Consider the following 25,066-nt stretch of genomic DNA (forward strand, 5'->3'; position numbering starts at 1 on the left):
TGCTGTGAAGAGATATGAGGTTGTGCGGCCGCGGATTTCTGTATTTTAGCAACTAAGTCCAGGAAAATTTCTTCCAGAAGTTGGATCATTGCAAGCTTGTATCTCTCATTAGTGGTCCTCATAATATGGCGGTCATCATGCCCTTCACCACCCCTTCCCCCCCCCGCTCCCCCCCCAGCAAGGAAAAGGCAAGAGAGAAAAAGCTTTCCCCTCCTGGGCAGGCATGGGGCCAAAGCTTAGTTCTCAGTCTGGAGACATTCTGCAAGGAGCTGCCGGTACCAAAAGTAGTTTAGCTGGCCTCTGGAATCATGCTCATGCAGCTGCAGAGAGGCCGCACACGTGCGGTCGCCAGGATCACATCTCCCCTCCCACCTTTTAAAGGAGCTCTTTTAATGCTTCTTGCAAAATCTGGTTCAAGGCTAGCAAGTCCCTGAGCCTATCTGTTAATCTCTGGATCGTTTCCTTCAAATGTGAATGGTAATCGAGCTGAGGAGTATTCTTGGTGGGTGTTCATTTCCTTGAGTTTTTGTACTATATTCGTCTCTACTCTTCTGCCTTGCAAAGTTTCTCTTGATAGATCTTATGAACTAGCAAATGCACGTCTTATGTTCACCTTATGAACAGGATACTGTACATCTCCTGGACTTTGCTCTGTGAGTCCCTCTTTTGGATCTTACTACTTTCAGTATTCTATCTATATCTTGGAGCCTCGCACTTCGAGTACAGACTGTCTTGGAGTTTTCCTAGTTCCGTCTATTTTTGATGGGCCCATTTAGCCCCGGAGATCTTAGTGCCCGTAATCCTTAATTCTGGCAAGTTCTGGCTGATGTTTTTCTTTAACTTTTGTTTTTTTCACGTTTGCTTCCCGTTCTTCAGAGACTGCAGTGATTCTTTATACATTGCTGCTCTTGAGCCCATCCCCTAGTTCTCTGGTAGCTGCTCATTACTTTTCAGACTATTTTCCACCTCCTGCTCTTTCCTGAGCTTTCCTCCTTCTCATCTTGGAGCTTCTTGATCTTTGGCTCGGCTTCTGTTACTCTACTGTTCAGAGCTCCTGTTGACTTTTTAATATCACCTACCATGTGCTTCATTTCTGACTGGAGCAGTTTTTTTTTTTTTTTTCATTTTGAGTTTATTCTTCCTGGCGCTGACTCACTGAGCATCCTCATCATAGTGTCACTGCGGATTTATTGGTGTTGTTGATGTCTCCAGTGCTCCTGTTTCCCCTCCTTGTGCTGGTGAGCTGCTGTGTGTTTTCCCCTTGATTCCCTCCTGTGCTGTGCTGGAGCTGAGTCTTTGTAGTTACCCCCCAGAGAAGATGCTGTGTTTTTCTTTTAGACTCTTTCCACCCATGTTAGGTTCTGTGAGAGGAACTGTCGCCAGATCCATTTACACGCACTGCTAATCTTTTACTCTCTTAAACCACCATGCTTTTCCGTGGTGCTTATTTAAAAACACATTCCCGTCTACTTTGCACAGTGGACCTTCGGGGTACTTTTCACAGATGCCTTCGTCCTTCTGAAAATGTTAACCATGTCAAACGAGCATTGTCCTTTCAGGTCTTTTCTCAGATATTTATTTCTTTGCCATAAAAATATTCACATAACCTTTTTTCTTTTGTTTTATTTGTTTTTTGGTGTTTTTTTGTTTTTTTGGCCACCTAGCAGTGCTCAGCAGTGCTCATGGCCTGCTTCTGGCTTTGTATCAGGGACTTAGTCCTGCCTCACAGGGCTGAGGGGATCATAAGTGATATCTGGGTTGGCAGCATGCAAGACAAGGGCCCCACCTGCCATACTCTCTCCCCAGCCCCCCTCCCCCATAACTTTAAAAGTCAGTCTCCTTTTCCTATGTGATATTTCCTTATTATTTCATGTCATGTCTGATATGAAAATCTTCAGACTGTAGCTTCTCTGCAACTTTTTGTGTCATTTGCCAGCTTCTACTTTTTCTATCATAGGTGATATGTTTACTTAGAAATTCTTTGAATGGAAGCACATTCTACTACTTACATGTATCACCTGAGATACTCTCATTAAAGATGATTTTCACATTCAGTGTTTCTCAGATGGGGATTATTTTGTGCACCCCCCCTAGCCCCTCACCCTCTGCCCCAACCCTCCACCCACCCTGCCCCTGAGATATTTGTAACATTTGTGCTGTTTTTATTGAGCGGAATGGTGGTGCTGACATCTAGTGGCAGATACAGGCATGGCATGCTACAAAACATCCCCAAGGTAGAGGTCAGTCCCTAGTAACAAAGAACTAAGTATAAACAGTATCGAGGTTAGGAAACCCTAGAGCATACGGGAACAGTATCATTTGCCATATTATAAGTCATTATTAAAATTACATCAGTTTAATACTTGCTACCTCTAACAATCACTTGGTTTTAATGTATGTGTGTAAATCAAATTTTTCTAAAGAAATTTAATGGGTGCATTAGAATAACTTATGCCTAATATGTCAACCTTTTAAATAGTGAGAGTTTTTGACATGTTCTTTATTGCTTGCATCTACTTAATTCAAGAAAATACTGTGTAGGGGACAGCGATATGACTTAGTGAGTAGAGCACTTACCTTACAAGAGATAAAGATTCACAGAGCAAGAATGAGAGGGCATGAAACTGTGTCAAAGAGTTTTTTGAGATAACTTTATGATCTTAATCATGATATGTAAATGTATAGCAATTGTAGCATTTATTAAGTAATTAGCTAATATCAAGAGAAGAAAATTTGTTTATTTTTAATGTTTTAATATTTTTAATGAGTTTTTTCTTCCATTTGTTAAAATGTGCAGCTGAAGATGGCGTGGTGGCAGTGGGCTCAGTTTGAGGTGTTTTACAAATACTTCTAAAGTTTTTCTCCTCTAAGGTTTTTTTGGGGGGCCATCCCACTGCTACTCAGTTTCTACTCTGGGAGTGATGCTTTGGGGGTCCACATGGTCAGTGCTGTGGATTAAAATGGAACCTACTGCGTGCATATCATGTACTCCAGGCCTGGGGTATCTCTGACCCTCCTCTAACTGTTCAGTTACTAAGTAGCAGCAACAGATGGATCAATGCATCCTGTATTTGCAAGGTGCTCATCGAGGTTTTTCAGACCTGTTCAACTAGTTTCTAGTTTTCCATGTATTACTGAGTAACCATTCTCAATTCTGAGGGTATTAATACCAGAAAAGAAATAGTATTATATATTTTGTTAAGATTTTACTTTAATCTTCAGATTTTTTCAAAACAGTTTTTGCCTTAGTAATATATTTATAAAAGATGTATGCTTGAATTTTGTGTAGCTTATCACTACAATAAAATAGAAGTTTTAGATTAAATACAGCAGCAAGCATTCAGTTGATGGAGAGACGAGGAGAATTAGATATGTATTAGATTTAATAATACAAATATGAGGTACTTATTAATTGCAGCCTACGGCTTAAGAACTCAGTTAACCAGATCTCCTATTTGCTGGCTGGAGTGTGTTTAATACATTGCTTCCTGTAAGTCTTTTAAAATTTTCATTAGAAGAATTATATCATAAATTTGCTGCAAGATGTAAGGTGAACATATAGAAAGCATGTAGGTCCAGTATGTGACACATGATATGTAGCTTCCACTGTGACTTAAAAAACAAAACAATAAACCATTTTATTTTAGTTTGAGGTTTTGTGAATTGCAGTACTGGTAATTAACGATGTTTTCCTATGCACATAATTCCAACACCACACCCTTCACCCGTGTGCCCACTTCCCTCCCCAGAGACCGCAGTGCCCCTCCCTTTCAAAGGACCCCACAACTAAGTTGTGTGGTATCAGCTCTCCTGTCTTGTTGCCTGTGACCCTTGCTTGCTATCTTGCTGTGTATTTTTAACCTTCACCCAAGAGAGAGATCATTCTTTATCTGTCCCTTTCTTTCTGACTGACTCAGCATGAATTCCGTCCATCCTCAACTTTTCTGTATAATACTCTCGTTGGCTAACTTTCAGTATAAAAGATGCCATTAAAATACATAAATTAAATCTATTAAGAATGCAGTGAAGAGGTAGTGTGGCACATGAGCCACTTGTGTTGCACATGGCTGACACAGGCTCTGTCTTCAGCACCCCTGAGCATAGCCAGGTGTGGCCCTAAAGCAAACAACAAAAAAAAATAAAGTGTGTAATTGAAATTAGAATGCAGAATGTATATAATTGAAAAAACAATTCAGAGAAGATCATGCTGTCCTAAAAGTTAAAATTTAAATTCAGAAACTATGTCATGGGATTCTTCCAAAGATTCCAACTTTATATTAATCAACGTAAAATAAATCTGCATTCTAATAGTCTGGTTTATTCATTTTTTTCTTCTATTAATCAGATGATCATTTATTAAGTTGAAAAATATCTCCCTTTTCTCCTTTTTATAGATATCCTATATTTGAAAATCCCTACCCTTTGACTATACACGAATCTCCTGTTACATGTTGTGAATATTTTGCTGATTGTCCTGTGGACCTTATTCCTGCACTTTATTCTGTTGGAGCTAGACAGAAGCGTCAAGGTTATAGCAAAAAGGTACTGAACGTTGGTATCTACTATTGGATGTTTCCGTTTAGGGTGTTTTTGCTGTTCATTGCCTTGGAGTGTTTGACAACCCTTCTTGGAAAAAGAATATTTTGTGTACTGTTCTTGATAACAGATAAGTGGCATGGTATACTGGACATGGCTTTATTTTATAATCTTTTCTTACAGGAATGGCCCATCAATGGAGGTAATTGGGGTTTGGGTGCTCAAAGTTACCCAGAAATAATTATCACAGGGTAAGTACATCTGTTTTTATTAAACAAATCCGTTATATAAATGTGATGTGACTATATGAACATTAATTGTACAGACAGTACTTTCCTTATGCCATATCAATAAAAATTAAATTAATTTCAAGAATCTGCCAATATCCCTTAATTTTTAACTTTTCTTCATTTCTGGAGATTGAATTATCTCGATAAATAGCGATATGTTTTACAAATAGAAAAAAATGGTTTGTTTTCTTTATCATCTCCTTAACTCATTTATTTTCCTTAGGCATGCTGATGGGTCAGTTAAGTTCTGGGATGCTTCTGCAAGTAAGTGATCGGAATAGTATTTATCTATGTTTTACTAGCCACTCTTTTAATGCAACCTACTTTGTACTAATTTCAAAGCCAACCTTTAATTTCAAATCTGGGAGATGATGAATTTAGTATCAGATTATTAAGCAAATAGGTTTAGAATGTTTAATAGATTAAAGATATTCTTTTTTTTAAGTTTATCTTTTGTATTTGGAGCATGGGGCAGTGTTTAGGGACCACTGCAGGCATGTTGCATGGGGTTGCTCGCAGCCGTGCTCCAAGGCTGATGTGGTACAAGGAATGAAGCCGGGCCTCCCGCTTGCAGAGTTTGCCCCGGAGCCTGTGGCGCCCTGTCCCCTGCCTGATTTCTCACTCTTTCAATATCTTGGAAATATTTTACATTAAGATTTCTTAATATTGTAAGGATTTTCTTGCGAGCCGTAAGTAAATCTTCTAATTCCCAATGGAACTACTGAAATTATTTCTTCAATTTTTTTTTTGAAACTTTCTCATCTAATTCAGAAATATGAGTGACAGGGAAATCCATGGAAATTCCTATAATAATTTTATTTTTTAATTTTTAATTTTATGTATTTTTATTTTGGGGTCACACCCAGCGATGCTCAGGCGTTACTCCTGGCTTTGCTCTCAGGAATTACTCCTGGGGGTTCTTAGGGAACCATACCGGATGCTGGGGATTGAACCTGGATTGGCTTCATGCGAGGCAGAAATACCCTACCTGCTGTCCTATTGCTCTGGCCCCTCTATAATCATTTTAATGTCTGACTTTACACCTGTTTCACAGAGTTTCTTTTTTCTCTGTGAATTAATGCGTGGTGGTTACATGATGGAAAGAAAGGAAAGAATGTTTTGAATAAGTTTTTGCAAGCATACAGAGCAAGCATTCAGTCAGAATCCAGTTGACTCAGGATAGTCTATGTTTCCCTTATGCAAAAGTGTGAGAAAATTTTCTGCCTTTGCTAGAGAAAGCACAGAAAATTGTTTTTTAAGTGACTGTTTTTATTATAACTATAGATTTTATTCTAAAATATTTTTGTTATTCATTTTTTCAGATTACCCAAATTCAGCATGATGGTGATTTTTTTAATGACTTCAATGAGTGCTTTTTTGGTTAATAAATACAGTGAATACATTATCAAAATGCATAAGAGAATGTTGACCTAGTTGAAAATAAATAATAATTTAAATAAACATAGACTATTGTCCTTACAGAGTATTACTGTTTAATATTGACTTTTACCTTGTATTAAAGTATCTAACATTTTTCTTCTAGTAACTCTACAAGTATTATATAAACTAAAGACATCTAAAGTATTTGAGAAGTCAAGAAATAAAGATGACAGGCCCAACACAGACATTGTGGATGAGGATCCGTATGCCATTCAGATCATCTCCTGGTGTCCCGAGAGTAGGATGCTGTGTATAGCCGGGGTTTCCGCTCATGTCATCATTTACAAGTTTAGCAAACAGGAAGTGATCACAGAAGTCATTCCGGTAATAATTCTTAAATAACTTTGGTGTTCGATATCCCAACATTTCAAAGAGTGTGAATTATTTTAGAAAACAGTTTGAAATGAGTTCTGTTCCGAAATTTTGAAAACACCTCAGTGTTTTTCAGGGAAATTTTAAAACACCTCACTATCAAAGTGACTTATTTTTATGCATGTCTTTGTATTGAGCTAAATTTAAATCCTTGACCATGTTGTATGTTTCCATTATGGAAGCTTAATATAAGCATGGGCATGCCGTATGTGATATGAACAAGTATTCCATAAATCTTAAAATAAGCTCAAGTATGTATGTGTGTACGAATGAGATACCTCTGTTTCTGATTTCTTTTGTGTAATTATTTGATTTTCAAACGTCTTGGGTCCTAAGTAAAAGACTGTAAATTTCTTCTAAATATCAAGTCCAACATATTCAGAACTAATTTTTTCACTAGGGCAAAGATGTCTAGGAAGTAGTTGAATACTACTTTGAATGAAATAGTGGATACTCTGGAATTAAATATTTAGTTTTTCATAATAGTTGCAATGGGCTGGAGCAATAGTGCAGCGGGTTGGGCATTAGCCTTGCACTCAGCCGACCTGGGTTCGATTCCTCTGCCCCTCTTGGAGAGCCTGGCAAGCTACTGAGAGTGTCTCACACACACGGCAGAGCCTGGCAAGCTACCTGTGGCATATTCAAAATGCCAAAAACAATAACAAAAAGTCTCACAATGGAGACATTACTGATGTCCGCTCGAGCAAATCGATGAGCAGCGGAATGACAGTGACAGTGATGTATGTGTGTAGTTTTATAGACACATGGATGCGCATTCTAAAAACTGTGCCAGAAACATTTTCTTCCCCACCCTCCTTGGCTCTATCTTATGAGAACTTTTTCTAAAGTTCTATGATTAGAAACATTCTTTCTACTGAAGCATATGTGTGTTATATGTCTATGTGGAGCAATAACAACTCGGAGTAACAACTGTCTTTGTAACAGATGCTTGAGGTTCGATTGTTATATGAAATCAATGATGTGGAGACCCCCGAGAGTGAGCAGGCACCGCCTCTGCCAACTCCGGTCAGTGGTTCCAACCCTCAGCCCCCGCCTCCTCAGTCTCACCCGTCTACCAGTAGCAGTTCATCTGACGGGCATCGCGACAACGTCCCTTGTCTAAGGTAAGCGATCAAAAACTCCAGGTGTTTGGGATCTTGACATTTTATTCAGATCAGCATAAGCATTTGAAAAACCATGATAAAAATTTCTAGTATTAGGGGAAAATGGTATAGGATCACTTAAGTGTTGCTGTGGTTAATAAAGCCAGCTATTTCTACTGTGGCATCAAGAGAAGTCCGATTTTATATTGTTACCTGCTTAAAATAATAAAGTTCAACATCAGAATATCCCTGGAACACAGATTTTCTTCGAAGTCCATTGTTCTGTTTTAGTCTGACTTTACATGTGAATGAAACATGTTTAAACTGCTTTCTACTACTCTGAAAATTTGGGGTTTTTTGGTTTGTTTTCAGGGATTCAGTAATTTTATAATTAATATTTTCTAGTCCTTTTATGAATGTTCTCTAGCATGAATCCATCTATTTAAATACTGTTATTGCAGCATACCAGATTTGAATACTTCATATAAAGCAAATTAAGTTTATTTTTCTTCTTTACTTAATTTTATTATTGAGTGGTCGATTTTTAACACCAGGGGGAAAGTTGTACTGCAGTTACAAAGATGTCAGTTTCACCATGAACTGAGGAGTGGTTATGGAACTGTATCAGAGAGATTCAGTGTAACTGTGGGGGAAAACTCCAGACTGTAGTAGGTTGAAGTTAGGGAGGGTGATAAGAAAATTTTCCTAAGAACCAAATTTTGTACTGTTTTGCTTCAGATTTTCTACAATCTCTCCTATTGGTTAAGAGTTTGACAGTTGTAGAGGATGTCTTAGAATAGAAAGTGCATTCATCTTAAAGATAAGGTTGCTTAATATTTTTTTTTAATATCCAGTAGTTCAAAAGTGTGGACTTAGAATATTTGAGTGGACGTACACATATTTGAGAATGTATATTTCTGCTGCCTCTCAAATGGAAATGACTTTTTGCCTCATAATTTATCTGACACACTTTAGTAATCACAGTAGTTTGCTCCTGGCTTTTACTGTGTAGGGAACAGGGATGATGGTCCATATCACACAGTTCCCAGCACAGTCCCCATGCAAAGCTTAAAATGTTGATGGTATCAAGGAAGAGAAACTCCATCTGACCCATCTTCCTAAGCGGAAGCAGCTGTTCTGTCTGATGTACCAGGTTTCTTTTGCTTTTCCCCTCTTCTCTCTCCATCACTTATACTCTCCTCTCAAGTCTCTGCCTCCCTCCTTTTTTTCCTCTCTCTTGTCTCCAAATCAGGTTAAAATAAAAAATTAAAACTGAGATGCTTGCTTGTTTGTTTTTGGGCCGTACCTGGCTGTGCTCAGGATTAACTCCTGGCTCTGTGCTCAGGATTAACTCCTGGCTCTGTGCTCAGGGATCACTCCTGGCAGTGCTCAAGGGACCATGTGGGGCGCCAGGGCTTAAACCTGGGTTGGCCTCGTGCACAACCTGCTGTACTTTTGTTCCAGCCTAACACTAAGATTGTTTTTTGCAAGATAATTTTGTGCATAATTGCTTCCAAAAAATGCTTTAAAATGATTTCTTTCACCAGTAACATTTTACATTTTATTCAAATCATTTGTGTTTTGGCAAGGTTTTTCTTTTTTTTTTTTCTTTCTTGGGGTCACACCTGGCAACACACACACAGGGGTTACTCCTGGCTCATACACTCAGGAATTACTGCTGGCGGTGCTCGGGGGACCATATGGGATGCTGGGAATCAAACCTGGGTCGGCCGCGTGCAAGGCAAACGCCCTACCCTCTGTACTATTGCTCCAGCGCTGGCAAGGTTTTTTTTTTTTTTTAATCTAAAAACATCATTTTGAAACTCCAAAGCTTCCAAACATATTTTGATATTAAAAACACTTTGTACAAAGGTCAGAGAGGTAGTACGGTGGGTGTGACACCTGGCCTTTGCACACAGCTGACCTGGGTTCGATCCCTGGCACTAAATACAGTTCCTTGACCACTTCTAGGTATGGCCATTGAGCACAAAACTAGGAGTAAACCCTGAGTTCCACCAGGGTTACCCTCTCCAATAGTATATGTGCAGATTAGGAAGATTTTTAATGAAGGCTTAATCCCTTATCTTTAGAAAGGAGACAGATTAATTTGCAAATAGGAAAGCCATTAAAATGACAACTTCATAAAACTGTGGTGTACATAAGGACCAGAGAGAGCACTGTGGGCTGAGCACTGCTTCACATATGGGGGGCCCAGGTTCCATCCTTAGCGCATTGCCTGGAGAGACCTCAGAGCACAGAACCAGGAATATCCCTTAAGCACCATCAGAATGTGCCCCCTACCCCTGCCTCCCCTCAAAATAGTCCAAAAAACCTACGCAGAGATCTAGAAACTTCTAGCTGTATTTCCTAATTCTTCACCGGTTGACAGTTTACAGCAGATCTTGGCTACTTATTTTTGTTTGAAGAACTTTGTTTGTTTTTTTTTTATACTAAAGATAAGAATTTCTGGACTGATTTGTCTTTGCCTCTTAAGACTTAAACGGGCCCTTATATGCGCGTCTAAAATTATCCTGAAATGCATGTTCCTCCTTGGAGGATCTAATCTTGAAACGTATATTAAATGTGCCAGAAGGAGGGTGGATAGAAAATAGCGCGCTCGCACTCCGGAGGCCCTGCCAGCAGAGGCTGCGTCTGGGGGAGATGAAATGCCACTTTGCCTTTATTTCTGCCTCCGAGATGCACTCCCGCAGCTCATCAGTGGGTGTTGCCCGGCGCGGGTTCAAAGTCCCGCACAGCCGGGCATGAGGTTGTAATCTACTGCTGTTGACCCTGGCGAGGCAGAAGCGCCTCTAATTGAGTTCGGGCAGCAGTCCCGCCCCGCGGGGTTCCTGCTGGCCCTCTCTCTGGTGGAGGCGGCACTGTGATTCTTTTCTTACCGAGAGTGAGCCTGGAACACCAGTCAGCGAGAGGTCAGGCGTTACGGCCTTCTTCCCTAGAAGTAGTAACTGAGTCCGTGACTGACGTCGGAGTTCGAGGTCAGGGGATTCCATGCGGAGCCATCCTCGGCCCTTCTTTCATACGGCCTCAGTGCAGGCGAGAGCCGCAGGACCGTCTGAAGTAACCAGGCTTTGGATGGATCAGACAGAGTCTGGAATAAAAAAAAGTCACGGTAGGCTTGTCTTCTTTGAAGAGTGAAAGTCGCCACAAAGATAAAACTGCTCCCTTAAAAATATTTCTGTTCCGAATTCATTTCAAGTTTACTGGTACACTTAGAACTGGTAGTATAGCTAAGTAATTATTTCTTAGAAAGTCTCATGCTCTTAAATAGGTCCTTTATTCCCTCTACTCATATGCTTATAGTAATAAAAGTGACTAATAAAATTCCTTGTGGTCTTTCCATGGAGGTGGGATTTGAGTAGTTGAGTAGTTCACTTGGAAACTTAGCCATCTCCTCAGATGTGCTATGGATTAGCAGACACAGAATGTTTTTTAGTCTTATGAGTCTGTTAAAAAAATATTTTTCAGGGGCTAGAGCACTAGCACAGTGGGTAGGGCGTTTGCCTTGCACGCAGCCGACCCGGGTTCGATTCCCATATGGTCCCCTGAGCACCGCTAGGAGTAATTCCTAAGTGCAGAGCCAGGAGTAACCCCTGAGCATCGCCGGGTGTGACCCAAAAAGAAAAAAAAAATTTTTTTATATGATTATTCTCTTGAAAAGTTATCCATCTTTTCCAATGTGGTATGGATTACCAACACACTTTTTTTTCAAAAGTCTTGTGAGTTTGATAAGAAGAATATTTTTAATTTTATGTTATTGTGATTGAGGTAATATGTCTTTGATGTTTGTGTTTTGGGCTACAGTGTTACTATACACCGCCACCAATGTTCCCAACCCCCAATGTTCCCTGTGCCACTTCAGGCCACCTTATGCCTTCTGACCCCAGCCTCCTCCTTCCTCCCCCTAGCCTGGTCACATCAGTCCTGCTGTCAGAGTTCAGGGCTTGGTTTTCATCGGACACTGTAGAACCCTTGCTTCGTTTCTGCACATACCACAGAGGAGTGAGAGTATCTTGTGTTTCTGTCCCTCTATCCTTCTGCTCACCCATTCCACTTAGTGTGACACCCTCCTGTCTCATTCCAGTTGCAGCGAAGGTCTAGATTTCCTCCTTGTCCTTTATTGTTTTTTCTTTTCTTTTCTTTTTTTTCTTTTCTTTTCTTTTCTTTTCTTTTCTTTTCTTTTCTTTTCTTTTCTTTTCTTTTTTCTTTTCTTCTTTGTTTGTTTGCGGGGAACAACACCCACTTGTGCTCAGGGCTTACTCCTGGCTCTGTACATAGAGAGACTCTCAGTAATACCCGGGGACCATATGGGCGCTGGGCATGGAACCTGGGTTGGTGATGTGCGAGGCACTGTCCAATCTCGCCAGCCCCTCACCATCTTTCCGTAGAGCCGACAGTATTCCATTGTGTATCTATCCCACAGCTTCTTTCACCCTTTCTGTTACTGGCTTCCAGAACACATCGTGGCCATTGGAAGTAGTGTTACAGTGAGCGTAGAGGTGCCTGTAGCTTTCAGAACTGTATGGAACCAGTTCTTTATCTTGACATACTTCTTCTTTGGGGTGGGGGTGGGGCACAACTGACTATGCCCTGGGATTACTCCTGACTCTGTGCTCAGGGATCACTCCTGGCAGCTTGGGGGACCATAGTGCTGGGGATCGAGCCTGGGTTGGCTTTGTGCAGGGAAAGCGTCATGCCTGAGGCACTGTCACTCCAGGCTTGACCACCTTTTTTTGTTTTTGTTTTTTTAAACTTAGAATTACTGTCTCCTTCTCCCCTTTATTTCTAATGAGCTCCAAGATTAGTTATTCAGTAAATGTTGAGGCCTTTGTGTCCTCAAGTCTTTGAAGTCACTGTCAGATTTCTCCTTTCGTAGAACTTTCCATCTTTGATTCTTCATAAGTAAATGTTTTTCTGTTTCAGTTAGAAGTGTCACAGGAACTTCTTAATGATCTCATTCTACCTCTTGTGTTCTTTTAATCAACCTTTTTATGCCTTTAAAGTATTACTCTTTCACATCATTTGGCCATTAACCCAGCACTGCGGTTGAGGGGGCAGTGCTTGGGGCCCTACCTGGTGTCGCTCAGGGCTTACTCCTTGGCCTGGGCTCAGGGTTTCACCTGAGATCACGGCGGTGCTTCTGCAGTGCCAAGAATCAAACTGGTGTCTGCTGCATGGAACACAAAGCTTTCCCCTCTGTACTTTCTCTCCAGTCCCCCCAAAAGCACTTTCATTGGTACTCCCAAGCCCTCAGACAGTAGCTAGGTGGTGATATTTCCAGAATGTAGACCAGAAGACAGCTGCTGAGTGGCAGAGCCAGGCTCGATCTCCAGCTTCAGAAGTTCAGAGTTCCTTCTGCCGGCATTTGCAGCAAGACCTCCCAGAGTATTACTCTGGCCTGCCTTTTTATTCTGAATTGTCAGTGTTACTTACTATATACGTTCTACTCTGATCATACTGACACATTTACTAATACAGGTTTTCTGCTCCGTTATCTTGTTTGCTTTTTTGTAAAAGCAGTATTTTTTAAAGCATAGTTCAGCAGTTACAGGGAAAGACTGTGCAATAAATAATCTGTCAACTCCGGTTAGATTTTTTTGGGGGGAGGGCGGGCAAAGAGGAGGTGACAGGCTTGTAGCGCTCGGGCCGTTCCCAGCCGGAGAGCTGTTCCCGGGGCTTGAGAAGGACCACTTTTGTTCTGGAACTGAAATCGGGGCCTGGCACACTCGTGGCAAATTCTCTGACATCCACATGAACCACGTTCTGGGCTCCCTCAAAGTAGATTTTGTTTTTGTGAAGTGTTTATACAAAGAAATTTCTCTTCACTTGCTTTAGCTAATATTTGTTGGTAGTGGTACTCGCAGTGATGCTGGCCCCGGAAGCACGGGGTGGTCCCGGCACTGTGATGCCGGGCACCTTCTGTGGCATGTGGTGCTCGGGGAGCCACGCCAACACCGTGACTGTTCCAGGCACGTGTCCCCTCCCTGAGGCCCCCTCCCCCCAGTATTATGCACTTTTTCCTTCTGTCTGCTTTTTTCCCTCTTGTGAAGTCCTAGGCCGCTGGTTCTTTTTATTTTCCCCAACCCCTTCCCATCCACCTCTTCTTTTTCCTCTTTGTCCTCCATCCCCGCTAGAAGTAAAACTTAAGATTTTTCTCCTTTGGTTGAACATGTTTATATTTTGTCTTGAACCTGATTGCATGTTTGTTTCCAGAGGGTTCTGATTTTTATATTTATATATCACACAATTTTGGATGCAAAATTATTTTTAGTGAGGTATGACTATTATTGTAATGGCAACAAGATAATTGAAGATGAGTGAAAAGATGACATGTTCATTTTTCTTTTCTTTTTTTTTTTTTAAATAGAGTCAGAAGTTCACCACTTAAACAGTCTCCGGGTTATCAGACAGAACTAGTGATTCAGTTGGTGTGGGTGAGTGGAGAGCCACCACAGCAGATCACCAGCCTGGCCGTCAATTCTTCCTATGGGCTGTAAGTACAATTTGTGATTCTCTCCCAAATGTCCCATACTTCTTAAAAGTAGGCAAAAGGATCCTGTTATTATGTAGCATCACTTAAAATGTGGTTGCATAAATTTAATTTCATACCATATTCAGTGTTTATTTGGGACATAATTCTGTTCTGAATAATTTACTCTGGGTATATTTATACTGCATCCTGATATAAAGTTAAATATTTCATGGGCCAATTAATTATTTCAGATAAATTTTAAAGTCAAGGACATAATATTATATATACTTTCTCTTATAACATGTTAAACTTAAAAGTTTTATTTCTACAGTTTAGCACTTTGAACCTGTTGGCATGGGTTAGTGGTAGCATGTATTCCTTACCTATATGAGAACCTTAGTTCATCCCCTTACACTGCAAAATATAGGTAATTAAAAAAAACATTACTGTGTGAGAGGTAGACTCAGAAAGGTCGGTCTCCCTTGGTATCATTTCTTTGCTGCCTTATGATGGAAGAACACAAATCTTTATCCCTCTTAATATTTTGCTGTTTATAACCATAAAGTAAACCAACAGGGAAAACTCAACAAGGAATTAAAATGCAAAGTCTCCCAGAACAAAAGCCCAGGCCCAGATGGAATCACTAGTGAGTTCTTTCAGACCTTTAAAGAAGAGCTACTGCCAATTATTTTCAGGCTCTTAAAGTTGAAAAAACATAAATCCACCCAGACATCTTTTATTTCTCTCCTCAATTTTATTTTTGTACAGTTTTTCACAATAATTTATTACATTCAATATTCCAACACCAATCCCACCACCATAACACCTTCCCAAGACCATTATTTCAAATTTTCCCACCACCACCCAAACTTGCCCCCAAAACAGTTCCTAAATATTTATTTTTTATGGCTTATGAATAATGTGTTAAAAATAATCCCAGAAAGTTTCCTTAGAGGAAAATGTGTGAAGGTCGTTGTATCTCACCCTAGAGCCATTAAGTCCTTGTATAAGAGATTACCAGGCATCTTTTTTGAAGCAAACGTCACCACTCATCACGGAGAACAACTGGTGTCGGGGAGGATGTGAACAAGGAGGCATCCTCATGCAGTGCTGGTGGGAATGCTGACTAGTCCAGACATTTGGGGAAACAATGTGGACATTACTCAAAAAAAGAATTGAGCTTCCATATGACCTAGCAACTCCACTCCTGGGAATATACCCTAAGTGCCCAAAAAAAAAAACAAAGTGCAGAAAAGATGTTTTCACTCCTCTCTTATTGCTCTACTATTCACGTGAGGCAAAATGTGGAAATAACCCAAGTGCCCAAGAATAGAGAACTGGATAAAAAAAAGCCATGGTACATATATACAGTGGAATACTATGCAGCCATTAGATAAGATGAAGTCATGAAATTTGCTAATATGTGCATGGATCCAGGGGGTATAATTTTTTGGAGTGGAATGGGGCAGAGAGAAAGACACAAGGATTTCATTCATTTCCAGAATAGAAAGAAATAAAGTAGGGGAATTGCCACTGCCCAATGACAATGGAAACAGTAAAGAGAACTGGTCCTTTTTTGAAGGAAGTTTGCCCCAGTGCAGGAAGAGCAGGGAAAGGACCACTAGAAAATGACAGAGTGAAGTGGTCCATCTGGGTGAGAGCCGGGTATCAAAATGAGGAAAAGTGATATGCATGATGCCCTCTCAGCAACTGTGTTTCGAAACCACAGTGCTTTAAAAGGCAAAAAAGGAAAACTAAAAATGTGCCTACCGTAGAAGCAGGATGGGACACAGGAGGGAAACAGGAGCATGGCTGGAGGAGAGGGGACATGGTGAAGAAATTGGTACTTGAACATTCTGTCTGAAAGTCAGTCATGGAAACTTTGCAATTCATGGTGATTCGATTAAAAAATAGGAGAATAATAAGTTTTTAAAATTACGCTTTCTGCTGTTTTATTGTTGACTGCAGGGATCATTAAAAAATTTCCCAAAGTGTTCGTCTCTGTTTAACTAGAGAAGTGGGGTGGGGCGAGGAGAGAGGAGACGAAAGAGAGGAGAGGAGAGAGGGGAGGGGAAGAGAATGGGGGGGGGGAGGAAAGAAAGAGGAGAAAGGAGAGAGGGACAGGAAGGAAAGAAATGTCAGATTGCCTAGTAACACTGCTGGTGTGTTGGCTCCATTCCGAAGGGCTTTGTAGGATATTGACGTGTAGTCCTTGTCTCCGAAGATCTGCGCACTCCCTCGATACGGGCTGTGCGGCTTCTGTCTCCGCTCCTGTGACACTCACTTGCTTAGAAGAAGAATTGTTGGAAAGATCCATCCTCCTTTGGCTTTATGCATTGCAGCACATTTCCTTGTAATTATTCGTGCTAAATTATTTGTTCTTTATCGTTTTCAGGGTAGTTTTTGGCAACTGTAACGGCATCGCTCTCGTGGACTACCTCCAGAAAGCTGTGCTGCTCAATCTGGGCACTATCGAGTTATATGGCTCCAATGATCCGTATCGGAGAGAACCTCGGTCCCCTCGGAAATCTCGACAGCCTTCTGGAGGTAAAAAAAATAAATAAAAAATGTTCAGTTCATTCTGTCTATAACTAATGTAAATAGCTTCTCTGGTTTAGTGTGTGCGTGCATGCGTGTGTACGTGTGTGTATGTGTGTGTGCATGCACGCGCTTATGCGTGTGTATATGTATTATGTGGATATATATATAATAAAAAACTAGTGAAAATTCATCAATCTTTGTCTTAGATTGTTAAGTTTTTCCTTCTGTTTTTATACTTTAGGATTTTAAGTAACATTGGAAATAGGATGATGTCAGCTTTTTGAAAGTTTCTCCCATTAGTGCAAGAGATATATCCCTTTGATTGTTTGATACTGAAGACCAGTAATTCATTGTTTCAGTTATTTAATTCAAAGTAATAAATTTCCATATAAAGTGTAGATGTAAAAATGAATTTGAATTTTAAGGAATTATAGTTCCCTCAGGTACAATGCAAACTCAAATCATTAAGAATTTTCTTTATAGAGCCAAGAGATAATATTGCGGATGGGGCATTTGCCTTGCAGATGCTGACCCCAGTTCAATCCTTGACATTCCTGATGGTCCCCTGAGCCTGGCCTGGAGCGATCCCTGAGCACAGAGCTAGAAAGCCCTGAGCATATAGTTGGGTGTGCCCTGCGACAATAAAAAGTATTCTCTTTATAATATTCTTTTGTAAGATAATTGCTCCTAATTTCAACAGTAGTATCGTATAAAATGCCGTATAGTTAGTGATTTATACCATTTTCCCCCTTTTTTTCATTCTTTTAAATTTTGTGGCACATCCAGCAAGTGTATCTGATGTCTGATTACCAAAGTCCCAACAATAACTGACCTGTGGTACCCAGGGTCCCCATCACCTACCCAGCTGACACAGACTGAGCTGCCCTATCCTGGGAAGACTGAGCTCCTTTCCACAATGCCGTCGGCAGTGGGTCCCTGGGAATTTCTGGGAACTTCTGGTTTATGCTTCCTAATTCAATGCATATGAATTAAAATTGTCCCTGAGATTTTAAATTTCATTTCTGGCAATCCAGAATTAGCTAATATCACTTATTTGGCAATTCATGAGAAAAGATGAGAATTACGGTATAGTAATAATATACAATCACACCAGCTTGGTGGCCGACTATTGTTTTCTATCCTGTTGTGTTCCTATGTATGTGTGTGAATATTTTGATTTTATCCTGTGATACAATTGTTGTCCCAGTCGTACCAGTCTAGTGTCTGTCTTTTATTTCTCTCTGGCTTTTCATTGCTTCCTTAAGGTTTGCTGAATGTGAGTTCTTGCATGTGCGGCCTTTCTAGCTTACATTCTGAATTCATGAAAAAGCTTCATTCTTCTTTTTTAAGTAAGTTATTTATTCTGCGTCAGGAATGTCATCTTTGTTGTCTATAAAAGTGTGTGTTTTCTTATTTGGTTTTAAAAGATCTTATAAATATTCCATATCTAAAATAATACATGTGCTACTTAAATTGATCTGATAACCTATATATGGAAAGAGGCATTAAAGTACTTATTTTCCAATTCAGTTTCTTTTGAGTTAGAAAGCTAAAATGTGGTTTTGATAGAAACGTAGTCATTTGGAATGGGGGGAAGCAAATACTTGCAACAACTTTACAAAATAAAGAAAACTCTGGTACTGCTCTTATGCCTTCTAAAATTAGTTCATTGCTCTCTGTCCTCAATTCCTCATTGTAGTATATATAAATTGCTGGAGACCAGATATCTAAATTTATCTTACTCTCCTGGTAAAATAGAGACCAATTTTACCAGGAGAGTAAGAATTATTGTTTCCGTTTTATTTCATTGTCACGGGCATTGTTGTGGGGTCCTACCCAGAGTTTCTAGGGGAGCCAGAGTCACATCCTGTGGTGCTCGGGCATCACTAGGGCAATATTTATAACTGTTTGACGTATAATTTGGAAATTCTAGTTTCTGTATTTTAAATATATTTTGATATATAATATGCATTTATTAAAATATGTTTAAGAATAAAGAATATGTTCACCTTTATTCTTTATTATCAACATAACAGAAATATTGTTTCTGTTGGAAATACTAAAGTAAATATGAACCAATTTGTAATAAAAATCTTTATTTGCATTGATCAGCATAGTAGTAGTCTCTTATATTTTATAGTATGTTTTTATAGGTAACCTATTTACCATTACATTGTTCTTTTGCTTTTTAAGTAAATCTATTTGAATAGAGAAAATTTTATTTGAATGGAGAATGCTAATATATTTTCATGAAGAATCAGGTGTTATGCAGTTATTCATAATATAAAACACTACTATTTTATGTTTAGTATTTTTGTAGCTTTATTAACATGCAGTTGAGCGATTGACTAAAGAATCTGGAAAAAAAATGTAGTGTTTTGTAATAAAATTGAAACTGACAGGGACAAGTAATGATGAACCATTTCTGCTTTGTTTTCTGCTAAAAGTTTGAGTTTGGTAAGAGTGAGATGTGATATGTTTTCTTCCTCGTAGTGACAAATAAAAGTAGGCAAATTTCTATTTTTGAACGTAGTAATAAGCCCCCCAAAGCATGCAGTGTAGGGATGGGAATGTTGGTGGGGGCGCTGGGTGGGCGGTTAAGCCTGGACCTTCCTCCTGCAGAGCGTGCGCTTAGCCTCTTAAGCCGGCTCGCTTGCTCTAAAAGGGACATTATTTTTCACTGTTCAATTGCAGCTACTTTCTAACCTTAACTGTTTTCAGTAACACTAAAAAAGAAATCATTATTGAGCTAGTAGTACAATTTGAAACTTTTGTGTCTGTGTGTGATACACACTGTATAAGAAGTAAGGGGTGCAATCATGGATGGATGGAAAGTGTTTTTCAAATTAGTATTTTGTCCAATTAAGGTTGATTTCTCAAAAAAAAAAGGAAAATAGAGTAAAACATGTTTAATTATACTGAAAATAGTTGAGAATTAATTTCACTTAAGGAATGATTTGTTATGATAATTAAAAACAAACTTTTACTGTCACTGTCATCCCGTTGAGCATTGATTTGCTCCAGTGGTCACCAGTAACGTCTCCATTGTGAGACTTGTTGTTACTGTTTTTGGCATATCGAATATACCACGGGTAGCTGGACTGAATAACTTTGTTATTTTTCCATGACACCAGACAGATCAAAGTGACCTTTAAATTCTTAGATAAATTTGAAGGGCGAGGTTGATTATACCAGAAATGCATAAATTTTTTTTGCAAATACTTCTCAGTTCAAACAGTGCCAGGCTTACTTGCTTATGTTATTTATGGCTGTTTTTGTACTGTGATACTAGAAATAAGAGAATTAAGCAGTAACAATGGTAAGCTCCAAATTAAACATTTTACGTTTGGTAGATAACATTTTCCATACCCTAGAGTAAACTATCATATTTAGTGAGTCAGTATGTGACTTTCAATTAATTTTGATACTATCAATTAGTATTATGTTGATATGTGGTATTTTTTGTTGTATATTTACTAAATAATCTAAATATTCCGTTTGAATAGTTGAAAATAAAGAGTTGCTTATCAAAATTGTCCCTACTAAAGGGGTAACTACAGCATTCTGATGTAATAGTAAAATTCCGTAAGGGAATTTATTAATAGAAGTCATGAACTTAAAGGAAATGAAGTTTGCCAGTGATAATGTTTAGATCTCCAGGCCAGAGAAATATTGCTAGCAGATTAGATGCTTGCCTTGCACGCAGCTGACCTGAGTTCTCTCTCCAGCACCACATCTGGTCCCCCAAGACCCAGCAGGTGTGATTCCCTGAGTATTGCTGGGTCCCAAACCAAAAAACAATTTTTAAATGGGTGATGAGATTATAAAGATTGATTACATCTATAATGAACAGAAAACTGGCTTTGTAGATGTTTACATGAATATTCATTCATGTGGACATGTTCTGAGTCTTTAATTCAGGCAGATCTTGGTTAAGCCTCAGCTCTCTTTAATGTGAGTGAAAGGAGGGAAGATAGCATGTAGCGTCCTAATATCTAAAAGGTGAGTGCTCTTCCCCCATGAAGTTAGCTTCATTATTAATGAAGCGACCCACCTTCTGACTGGAACAAGCTTAGTGTTCATGTGGGTTTTTTGCTAGTGGTAACAAGTTTTGCATATCAATAATGTGTTACAGATGTCGTATATACTAATGTGATATTTATGGGATATTGTCAGTTTTTATATTATGCTTCCTCCTCATTTTGAAAACAGTTACTAAAACAAAAAATGATTTTTTCCTAAATGTAAACAGTAACTTTTGACTTGTACAGTATCAGTGATAACGAATGTGAAGTTGACTATCTTTAGACCTACTAGCTTTTCATTGACTAAAATAACTGAAATCTCAGTTGTTCACTTTCTTCTGAAAATTGAGGAAAATTTGAGAAAATTGAGAAAATCTTCCTCTTTTGCTGCAATGGGCATTAGATGAGTCACGTATTTAGATAAGTAGTAGGTACACAACTAGTACTAATAATATTGATCATTACTTGCTAGCTAATTGGGCTGAGATACACACGGGCAAATACTAGATAACTAATTTTATGAATATTTGGTGAAAGGAATATAACAATAAAAGGATGTATTAAAATTTATGCTGTAGCATTCTTTCATGAATGTCCATTCAGTTTTACAAATACTCGAGTTCCTACCAAATCAGTTTTCATAGAACTCACATTCTACTAAAAAAAATGATAGCACAGCACAGTAGCACAGTCATCCCATTGTTCATCGATTTGCTTGTGTGGGCACCAGTAACATCTCCATTGTGAGACTTCTTGTTACTGTTTTTGGCATATTGAATATGCCACGGGTAGCTTGCCTGGCTCTGCCGTAGCAGGCGAGATACTCTCAGTAGCTTGGGCTCCAAGAGGGATGGAGGAATCAAACCCAGGTTGGCCGCATGCAAGGCAAACGCCCTACCTACTGTGCTATCGCTCCAGCCAAAAAAAAATACAAAGATAATAGTAATAAATAGCATAATAGTGTTAAATAAAAAATGAAGGGAATTTTTAAATATCAGTAATAGGGATATTGTATTTTAAGTGGTCTATCAAGGTACTTTTGAGTAAAGCTTATAAGAATGTTAAATTGATGCCTATAGAAAGGTAAGAGAAGAACAAATGTTAGGTCTTTGAAACAGCATATTTAGTGAGCTTAAAGTATAGTGAGAAGTGAGACTGGAGCGGAGAAAGTGAAGTGGGGTGGGAGGTGGATGAAGAGGAAATACGGCTGGACTCAGATACATGCCAGAGTCTATGCCAGATGTTTCCATACACCATTAGGTTGGCTTGGGCATTTCCCTGTGTGAAATGGAAAGTATTAGTTTTAGCTAAAAGAGTTTTAGCTACTTCATCAAGTCAACATCTAAATAAATTCATTTTCATCCCTCCCTTTAATCTGGTTTCCTAATTCCTTCTTCTCATACTATTAGAAAAAATGAGAATTATACCATCGTACACATTTTTACAATAGTTGGTAGCAGCTGACAAAAATGCCAAAGACTTGTCAAAATTGGCCATTTGTATTAAGTACTGGGCACATTGTACTATGGAAATTAAAAAGGAAAAACACAGACTTTATATCCAATGAAGACAATAATATATATAGTTCAGCATAGGAAAAACTTCTTATTAGTTTTCTGGAAACGGTTTCATACTCAGTGTTCTCTGAAATATGACTATAAAAGCTTTCTTAGTAACTCAAGATTGCAATAGCATGACTTTTACTGAAGGGATATAAAAACAGTGCTGGCTATACCAACGTGATACCCAACTTCTTTTGAGTGCTAGAGATATAACTTATTGTCTCTTGTCCAGCTAGTCAGAAGACTGTCGGATTTTTTACTTTGCATTTTGACTTATTTTTTTTTTTTAGTTTCAGTCTGAAGCATAAAATACCTAAGAAACCAGGGCATCAATTAGATTTATTTTATAAAAAGTATTAATATCTATGAAAAAATTATTTTAGAGCTCTTTAGTGTTGCTGATACAATTTTAAGAGATACAGCACTATAAGTAAAATCACTATAAATCACTGTCATCCCATTGCACATTGATTGCTCAAGCGGGTACCAGTATTGTCTCCATTGTGAGACTTGTTACTGTTCTTGGCATATCAGATACACCATGGGGAGCTTGCCAGGCTCTGCTGTGCATACGAAATACTCTCAGTAGCCAAGAGGGATGGACACGGGAATCGAACATGGTTCATCTGAGTGCATGGCAAATGCCTTACCCACTGTGCTATTGCTACAGCCCGGCACTATAAGTAATATATAATAAATGGAATGTGCAGAATCGGTGTCACAAAATGTCTACTTGATATTCAGAATATTTGAGTGAGTTATTTGAGACCTACCTAGGCGAAATCAGTGTAGTTGGTGTTTTTAATGGCATAAAAATCGCCAACTACTTATTGCCTGGTATTGTCCCTGAGATATACAAGAAGAAATACATCATCACATTTACTTAAATCCCTGCTTCTCAGGGTGGTGTGGAAAAGTGTTGGTGTATACCCTGCAGTGCTCAGGGGGATCAGGGATCAAACTGGGATCAGCTGATACAGGGCAAGTGCCTTTAACCCTGCCCTTCCTCACCCTCTCAAATGACTGATTTAACATATTTCTGATGTTTTTGAGTAATAGCGAATTGCCTCTTAGGGATTCCAATATCAGTGCCATGCAGCGTGATAATCTGCTCTGTTTTTAAATCGAGAGGTAAAAGGGTGCTCTAAGTGGGACACGAAGCTACTTGATTTTGTGTTGTGACCGGCTTTTGCTTTTGTCTTTTCCAGCAGGTCTGTGTGATATCAGTGAAGGGGCTGTAGTCCCAGAGGATCGCTGCAAATCTCCAACTTCTGGTAACTTGTCTCTTGTTTCGTTAGTGATTATGACCCTACAAAACCCCATATGGCATTTCCAGATACTCATTTAAAATATCCTGTGTAGGAAATGTCTGTCACGTGCTTTATTTTTGGACAACTATATATTGAATTAAGGGAAGTAAATATCCACTGCTTTTTACCTGTTTAAAAACCTTACAGCTGTGAACGTTGTTTCCTAGTATTTATATGGGGGGTGGAGGGGAAACCACTGGATCAGACATAGAGTTATCTACCATTGTTTTAGCCATGCCACCATCGTCTCATAAAAAAGCTTCCTAATCTTTATACTGTCAATACTTGACAACCTCACGGTGACTGTAGATATAAGGTTAATTGTTGATGACTTCGATTTGATTTTGATCAAGGAGTAACTAATGGAATTTTTAAAAAATATCTCAAACATGGTCTCTTTTCTTGTCCATAAATACTTCATATGAGCTACATAAAAATATTTCAAAGGATCGTTGCTTTTGACTGTCTTTGGAGTCTGTTTAAGGCTGAAAGGATCCTAAATTTATTATTTTTTAGCAGATTGAAAATTGTTCATCTTTTAATAAGGTTGGCTTAAAAAATTTTAACTACAGGAGGCCGGAGTTGCCTTGTGTGTGCTCAGCCCTGGTTCTGTGGGAAATTGCCCTTTAAATATAGGCCGTGGCAGATGGGCAGCGTCCCGCATACTCGGTTAGGGAGAGAGCAGGACGGGAGTCCTGTGATAGACAGCCTTGCAGGGGAAGGTCTGCCAAAAGGAACAGAGCCTTCCCTTCGCCTCAGGACCTTTGCTTATCTACCCTCAGCCCTGCCACAGCTGCACTAACAGAGCTTCTTTGTTCTTTGTATTAACACGTTACATGTAGCATATGTGACCTGAGGGAGAGATATGGAATTTGACCTTAATAAAAGGCCACAGAGCCCTTTGAACCTGGTCTGTGGAGGCCAGTCCATTACCTGGACAAGCCTCCCTCTGTCTCAGTCTTTCTGACGGAGCCGCAGGACGCAGAGGCTGTCTTCATTGTGAAGGATCTGCCACAGGGTTTGATCCCTGGAGCCTCCTCTAGTCCCTGAGTAACCGGAAGGAGTAATCCTTGAGCACAGGGCCAGGAGTAAGCGCTGAACAAGGCTGGTGTGGCTCCACTTTCCCCTAATACACAATAAGGATTTGCTCCTCAGATGGTGTGCTCCCTCCAGTTCAAAGTAAAATTTTTTAATTAGCTTTTAATAACTTATCTGGCTGAGAATTTTCATCCGCTTTCTACTGGAAGTTGGTTCTTAGCATAAGCTACAGTGTTCTTAGATTTTGTTCCTTCCATAACTAGTCCAATTGCAGTAAATAGTTGTAAGAATGAGAATTTTTGAAAAATACATTTTGCTTTTTCTCTCCTGTTTCTACTTAGTGTTTTATTAGAGCTAGA

General features: G+C 39.3%; 1 protein-coding gene across 4 annotated transcripts in view; it reads left to right on the forward strand.

Annotated features, from left to right (window-relative positions):
* STXBP5 (syntaxin binding protein 5) overlaps positions 1 to 25,066 on the forward strand; it is a 189,587-nt gene that overhangs the window by 106,606 nt on the left and 57,915 nt on the right. For 2 of the 4 annotated variants that reach the window (XM_055134182.1, XM_055134184.1), the window contains exons 12-19: positions 4,395 to 4,542; positions 4,720 to 4,787; positions 5,050 to 5,090; positions 6,370 to 6,590; positions 7,584 to 7,762; positions 14,127 to 14,252; positions 16,627 to 16,778; positions 23,571 to 23,633. In XM_055134182.1, coding sequence (XP_054990157.1) covers positions 4,395 to 4,542; positions 4,720 to 4,787; positions 5,050 to 5,090; positions 6,370 to 6,590; positions 7,584 to 7,762; positions 14,127 to 14,252; positions 16,627 to 16,778; positions 23,571 to 23,633 — 998 coding nt within the window. Of the gene's footprint in view, positions 1 to 4,394; positions 4,543 to 4,719; positions 4,788 to 5,049; positions 5,091 to 6,369; positions 6,591 to 7,583; positions 7,763 to 14,126; positions 14,253 to 16,626; positions 16,779 to 23,567; positions 23,634 to 25,066 lie in introns of all 4 variants that reach the window. The other 2 variants (XM_055134181.1, XM_055134183.1) reach the window with 1 other exon arrangement.

This window comes from Sorex araneus, chromosome 4 (assembly GCF_027595985.1).
Source record: "Sorex araneus isolate mSorAra2 chromosome 4, mSorAra2.pri, whole genome shotgun sequence".
Taxonomy (NCBI): Eukaryota; Metazoa; Chordata; class Mammalia; order Eulipotyphla; family Soricidae; genus Sorex; species Sorex araneus.